This window comes from Oryza glaberrima, chromosome 9, assembly GCF_000147395.1.
Source record: "Oryza glaberrima chromosome 9, OglaRS2, whole genome shotgun sequence".
NCBI lineage: Eukaryota > Viridiplantae > Streptophyta > Magnoliopsida > Poales > Poaceae > Oryza > Oryza glaberrima.
In genome coordinates, this window is record NC_068334.1 from 11,832,481 (window position 1) to 11,839,578 (window position 7,098).

Here is a 7,098-nt window from a genome sequence, read left to right on the forward strand (position 1 = left end):
ACACAGCTTGCAAGAAGCAGAAGAATTACTTCTAGCTTGTGTAGCAAACTCCCTTCCAGAAACATTGAAAAGAGGGATCAAAAGATATGACAAACTATCCCTGTTATAATGGGTACCTCCTCCAATGATTCCTGAATGGCACTACTATTGACCACTATTGTAAAATGCTTGAGCTGCCATGATATGAGGATTACTATATTGTTCCTCCTAGGTGGCAGGGACTGCATACATAGGGTGGTACCCTGCACTATCACCACCTAGTGGATTTATATATTTTATACTTGATAGATCAAACTACAACTCTGCAAGTGCACCTCATATGTCTGAGCTATCCAGTTTGAGATCAACCTTAGTAATGAAAGAACAAAAAGAAATTGTACCATCCAACTGGAAGTTCAAAGTATTGAGAAATATATCTGAATGTTGTCTCAGTTGTCTAATTGGTAAGAACATACAATCACATTTGCAAAATGGCTGTTTTATGCTATATGTTCAGATGGTGGAGAATATGAATCTATGTTTTGTATAATATTTTCAGTGAGGACACTATTATAGCATTCTGAATGATTTCAGTGGAGAATTCTTGTTGGAAAGGGGGAAAAAACATCAAACAAAGTAATCAGTTGCAGTGCATGTCTACTTCCTACAGCTTTGAACAGGTGGTGAATGCCTAACCTACTATCACTAGGCTTCAAACAATCATGTGAGGTGGCATAGTTACTTGTTTGACATTTTGGATTCATTAGCAGGGCAATTCAAAGTGCCAGACTATTCCTTTGCTTTCTTGGAGAATTTCCCGTTGTAGAATGACTGACAGTATGTACAGCTTTCAGAATTCAGGGGAAAAAATGGGTCAGACTCACCAACTACTCTGACTGAAATTAAAAAGAGAAGGAACACAAAGGTTGGCCATATTTGCATACACAGGGTCACAATAGCAAAGCACATGAACTCTCTCCTCATGATATATCTTTTTTCAGGCCAATTAAAATGGCAACATGTTTATTTATGCAAGGAAAAAAAGGGTACAAATTGGAAGAAATAGCAAGGGCCCCCAAAAGCCTCATGCTTGGACACTGTTAGCCCGGAGATGGACAAATATTTCACTCCAGAGCATCACACTAGGGCATGCATGTGCCTCCCAGTACACCATGCCCCCTCTCTCATTCTCTCTCTCTTCATCTTCAGTAGTAACATCAACAAAATACAAACAAACCACTCGGAAACAAACAAATTTCCCCCTCATGAATATGAACAGAACTTGGCAGGGAGAAGGCCTACACCTTTGACAGGAGATCTGACCCTTTGCTTGACCACCTCATTTAACCCCCACCATCTCACTGCCTGCAATGCAATGCAATGTGCCATTGCATTGCTCTCCTTTTACTTTTCTTTCTCCTCCATGGCTTCACACACCAAGGTAATCAATGCAATCTCTGCAATTTTTTGCATTGGGGAGGTGAAGACTGAAGACCCACAGAGTATAGCACCAAAAAAAAAAAACACAAATTTTTATCTGTCTCTCTGTCTTCCCTCCTCACCTTCATATTTTCACTTCCTCACAGACTGGCAGTGCAGAGGCTGCCATTGCCATGATGGCAAAGATCAATAGGGCCAAGCAGGGAGAGCCCCCACAAAGGTGTAAAGAAACCCCAAAAGAAGAGAACAAATGGGAAAAAAAAGAATCACAAGAACACAACAACCGGAAGAAATCAAACCCCTGTTAATCTGCTCAAAAAAACCCCCCATCATGTAAATAATTCTCTCTATCTACTTGAGACCTTCTTGATCATGTGCCTGGTGGTGACCTCTTCCTCCTCTTTGGTGGGGGAGGTGAGGAGGAATCATATGACAGACCCTCATCTGAGAACAGGTTAACTGCTGCTGCTGCTGCTGCTGACCTCTGTACATTTCCAATTACCAGCTGCTGCATTAGTTGGTAGCAGCTGCTGATCCCTTCCTACATGAGAGAAGAACATGTCACAAACTAACAGTTAATTTCAGTTCAGAAATCCGAAAACTAGCCATGTGCTGAATTTACAGTGTTTTTACCTCTGCAAGGCCAATGCACCAATTGACTGCAAGCTCAGGGTTTACGAATGCGAGCGACGGTGTCTCACCGGTGGCGCACAGCACTGCGGCAGCAGCCATTGACGACGGGCAGTGATCCAAGAACTGGATGTCTGAATTTGCATTTTGCACCATTGCATTAGAAATGTGCTGCAGCACATGATCACCCAGCAAAAACATCTGTATTTTTACCATGTATTGTAGCTAAAACCATTTCTGTGGCTCGGGCAATCAGGTATCTCGTGTGCTTCCCTTTCGGATCGACCTTGCAAGCGAAGAAGTCGATGAACGTGAAAGGCGTAACCGATCGGAGCCTCCAATTGAGCGCCGTCAGGATGAGAAACTCCATTCGACAGATCGTCCGTGGCTCAAAAACATACCTTGAGCACTCTACCTGGCAACGAACAATGCACATTCAGCTCTGATTATTAGAATTTTGCTCAACACATATCACAAACAGCTTTCACATTACAAGTAGTAACTGTACTTGCCTGTAGGTCCAGGAGGGAGGGAACTAGGGTTTCCTCCATCTTGGCAGCCAATGAGAGGCAGGCCACAGCTAGCAACTGCATTGCCCATCCTTGACCCTCCTGCATTGAGGGGAAAAGCATAAACACTGCAATTAATAGTTGAAGCAAGGATCCACAAAGCAAGGACAGATGAATATGTAACATATAAGTATTTAAACTCAGAAACATCTAGGTGTAGTACCATGAAGATTTGATAAAAAGATCTTCAAATGGCAAACACATGAATAGTTATTTTGTGCAGACAAGTAGATGTATGCATTGACTGTAGAATATACATATGGAGAGGGCCCTCAGCAGAGGACAACATGATCAACAAATACCAAACATTGTTTACTGTTACATATTGGCACTGTAGTAAATATTTCATAGGTGCTACAAAGCTTTTTTTACTTCCTTTTGAGCTTAGGCTCAATAAAGGTTGTTGAGATCTTCAGTCATGTCAGCATTTGGATATAATCCTATTATCCATTACTACTACTTCAGATTAGTCCTTGGAACTTCAGGGCACGTCAGCATTCCGGGTCCATGCGTGCACAGTGAACCCATACTGTGCATAACAGTTGTTAAATTTTGCTTAACAGGTCCAAGGGCTTGTGTTCAAAAACAGCATCACAAGGCAACAAAAAGTCAGAAAAAATAATGGTGCCCATTTCAGCCAAGGCTGGTGGTGCATATGGCTTGGTGCAGAGAGAGATACTTTGCAGCTTACAGCTAGCTTGCAGTTTGTTCTTTTCTTTGGTCCTGATAAACTACTACTACACCCCACCATGCATGCACAGTCACTGAGAAGATGCCTCACACCTTGACAGTCCAAACACTAACCCCATAGGCCATAGAAATTAATACAAATGTGGAGCAAGAGTAGCAAAGCACAATGATAAGGCATGTTCCACAAACAAAGCTTTAATTAACCATGCATGCACTAAAGCAGAAAAGACCACAATGTGTCTTGAGTGCATAAACAAATCCTGCAGCTGCCCCCTTCATTCCATGTAAAGGGGTAGAACGGTAAATTCAGTGGGCTAATTGATTACTCTGCAGACAACAACCTCCAAATCTTTTCTTTTTTAGGCCAGCATCAGCACTGAACTTGTGCATCAGTTTCCCACTGATGCCCCCCCATCAGCTACCATACACAAGTTCTCCTCTGTGCTCATATTAAAGAGATTATGGAGATGAAAAACTGTAATCTTTCACAGATGGTGCTCATAATATGGTAATTAATTAACTGACACTGTGGCGGCGGCCGCCGGCGGCGAGCTTACCGGCAGATGGCGGAGGGAGAGGAACCGGTCCATGTAGTTGACGGCGAGGTAGGCCGTCAAGGGAAGGAATCCGTAGTACTCTTGCACCTGGGGAAGAAGAGAAAGATAATGATATGACTTAAGCTACTAGCTTCAATATATTCACCTTGCTAATTACGAGGTTAGCTTGAAAAAACAGTGAATCAAGCTAGCTTAACCTTGCTAATTACGAGGTTAGCTTGCCAAACAGTTGATTAAGCTAGCTTTAATACGTATGCAGGGTAGTATATATAGATATTGGAAACAATTAACAGAAGCATGCAGCCATGAGCCATGAGCCATGGAGCTCATCAAGAGCTAATTAAGCTTAGCTTTGCTAATTAATCGGCACAGATAGATCGATCGATCACCTTGAGAATCCATGAGACCGACTCGGCCCGGGCGGCCGGGTCGATGGACCGGGAGCGGAGGCGGTCGGGGTAGTCCGACCGCGGCGAGTACTCGGCCTCGCCGCCGATGAGCTCGGCGATGGACGCCGCCGAGTACAGCTCCTCGCCGCCGACGGAGCAGCACTCGTCGTCCTCCGTGGTGCATGTGCTGATGTCAACGGCGACGTCGAAGACGGCCGCGCCGGCGTCCTCGGCGCATAGGAGGTACGACGCGTCGTCGTCGTCGGCCGGCATCGCCGGTGTTGCCGGCCGCACGTCAGTGGCGGGCGGCCATTGCCGGCGTAGCAGTGGAGGAGGAGGTGGAGGAGCAGAGAAGCTGAGGTTAGTGGAAGCGAGAGATAATAGATAGATAGAATGATAGAATGATAGATAGATGGTGGTAGTCTTGGTAGAGGGTAGTAGTAGCAAGCGTGAGCGATGTGGGTGCACACAAGGGGATATATAATACTTGATGGCTCTAGCTAGCTACCAAAGTGAGTTGAGTGTGTTATGCAAGTATGATGTGTCATGTGTGTGTGCAAGTGCAAGTGCTTATGATTATTGGATTATTTCCAACTGGGAAAATAAGTCTTTGTCTGACTGATAAGTAGGGAATGATTGGTACTACTGCTCCCTCCATCCCAGTTTGATCATCTTGTAAGGAAAGGGCACCAAGATCAAGGATACCAAAACATTTATCATTCTTAGAATTAATCCTCATCGGTTAAGGTGCTCCATCGCTTTGTGTCCCGTGGATTACTCATGTTTTAAATATTACATGCCATTGTACCAATAGAAATTAATCTTGGTTAGTTACATGCAATATATTCAATTATGCGTATTTACTCTTTGCACAAAAAAAACAAAGAGACACTTATTATATAATGATCATTTTGAGAAGATCTCAAAAATTTTAGGGGATGATCAAAATGGGATGGAGTAAAAGGGAAAAAAGATCCACACCACCGAGCTCGCACGCGTGCTAATAAGCGGTTTACGTATCTGATCCTACTCTCTCCATTTACAAATATAAGTATTCCTATATTATTAAGTACATAGATTGAAATTAAAGGGAAAATACTTTCGTACCCCAAGTTGAAATAAGGAAATGTTTAGTAATTGATGCGATAAGTAGCGCCCTAAAACCCTTATATTTGTAATAAATTCCAAACATTTAAAGTGTTTATATTTGTGGGTCTACGGTCAAACGTGGAAATTTCTGCGTTCTAAATGGACCTTTTAATCGAGAATGTGGCTGTGTTTAGATGGTGGAAAAGTTAGGAGAAAGTTGGTAGTTTGGAGAAAAAGTTGGAAGTTTATGTGTGCGTAGGAAAGTTTTTGATGTGATGCGATGTGATGGAAAGTTGGGAATAGAGGGAACTAAACACGGCCTATATTACGGAAACTCTAATGGGCGATCGATCGCCGGGGCTATATGGGTTAGCGATCGCCCCCCCTTCCGCCCTCCCTCCCTCCACGTTTCCTTTTTTGGCACCGCATTACTTTCCTATTTTAGTAAATTTATACACCTAAAGTTTATAGACCCAAAGTTTAGAGACCCAAAGTTTATAAATCAAAAGTTTATATATCCGATTCAAATTTAAATTTGAATTCAAATATTTTTTATATATAGTATTTCTATACATCTAAAATTTATACACCTAAAGTTTATAGACCCAAAGTTTATAAATCAAAAGTTTATATACCCGATTCAAATTTGAATTTGAATTCAAATATTTTTTATATATAGTATTTAGATACACCTAAAGTTTATAAATCCAAAGTTTATAAGTTAAAAGTTTACATACCCGATTCAAATTTGAATTTGAATTATACCCGATTCGAATTTGAATTTGAATTAAAATATTTTCTATATATAGTATTTCTATACATCTAAAGTTTATAGAACAAAAGTTTATAAGTCAAAAAAGTTTATAAACCCGTTTCAATTCTGAATTTAAATTTAAATATTTATGGTGTAGTAGGAAGAGAAAAAGAAGAGGAGGAAGGGGGGAGAGGAGGGAGCGACGTAGGTAGGGGAGGGGGGGGGGGGCGGATCTGATCGCTTGGGCGATCGATCGCCTATTAGCCGTGTATGGATTTTGGGGGCAATTTTCGCATGGCAATGGCAGCAAATCGGGGCAGCACAGCAGAGCGTACTTTATATTCCCTCACGGATTTTGTATGGGCGACACACGCTACAGCATTCCCCTGACAGGTCGTGTATGCACTAATGTACATACATACATACAAACCCTCTTTTGCCTATGCACAAGAGAAAATGTCAAATGCGATCTCAGAAAAGATAGAGAAATGTCACATGTACGACATTGCAATGTAGGGTTGGTCGACCTTTTGGCAAAATATGTGTGGTGTAGGCAAGTTTTGGTATCAAACCAAACATTGCTAAATTACTATTCAGAATGCCGATATTTTGGTAGGACAAGTTTCGGGTTTAAACCGAACCACCTAGTAATTTCCGATTCATATCTGAATTTATAAATCTTTGTTTTCTTTTGTAAAAAAGGAAAATGTTGGTAAGGAGTACTGGTAGTAAACTTGCCTACTCCCTCCGTCCTATAAAAAACCAACCTAGTACTGGATGTGACACATTCTAGTACTAGAATATGTCATATACGGTTTTAGATTTGTTTTTTAAGAACGGAGAGAGTACGTTCTAGATTTGTTTTTTATTGGACGAAGCGAGTACGTACCTAGCTGGTTTCCTGTGTATGTAGAAGTCGCCACATCCCATATGGTTCCCTTCCCTGTAGTTCACAGGTAGTGTGTGTTAGCGTGTTTACGACAATGCACATCCCCTGCAGG

The 7,098-nt window shown here is 41.9% G+C and overlaps 1 protein-coding gene across 2 annotated transcripts; it reads right to left on the bottom strand.

Annotated features, from left to right (window-relative positions):
• Positions 1-491: 491 nt before the first annotated feature.
• On the bottom strand, positions 492-4,686 carry LOC127785290 (cyclin-D2-1). Of its 2 annotated transcripts, none has more exons than XM_052312725.1 (6): positions 4,255-4,686; positions 3,866-3,952; positions 2,558-2,660; positions 2,263-2,460; positions 2,053-2,183; positions 492-1,960 (listed from the first exon to the last, which is right to left on the bottom strand). In XM_052312725.1, the coding sequence occupies exons 1-6, from the start codon at positions 4,525-4,527 to the stop codon at positions 1,790-1,792; spliced, it is 963 nt and encodes a 320-aa protein (XP_052168685.1). In that variant the 5' UTR covers positions 4,528-4,686; the 3' UTR covers positions 492-1,789. The 2 variants fall into 2 exon arrangements, with proteins under 2 accessions (XP_052168685.1, XP_052168684.1); XM_052312724.1 differs by having other exon boundaries at positions 747-1,960; positions 2,263-2,464; positions 2,562-2,660; positions 4,255-4,684.
• Positions 4,687-7,098: the final 2,412 nt, after the last annotated feature.

Excerpts from the sequence above, each read along its gene's own strand:
- LOC127785290 (XM_052312725.1), bottom strand. The coding sequence starts at position 4,527 with ATGCCGGCCGACGACGACGACGCGTCGTACCTCCTATGCGCCGAGGAC. Across the intron at positions 2,661-3,865 it reads TCTCCCTCCGCCATCTGCCG|GAGGGTCAAGGATGGGCAAT; the intron begins GTAAGCTCGCCG and ends CCCTCAATGCAG. Across the intron at positions 1,961-2,052 it reads GGTGCATTGGCCTTGCAGAG|GAAGGGATCAGCAGCTGCTA; the intron begins GTAAAAACACTG and ends TCTCTCATGTAG.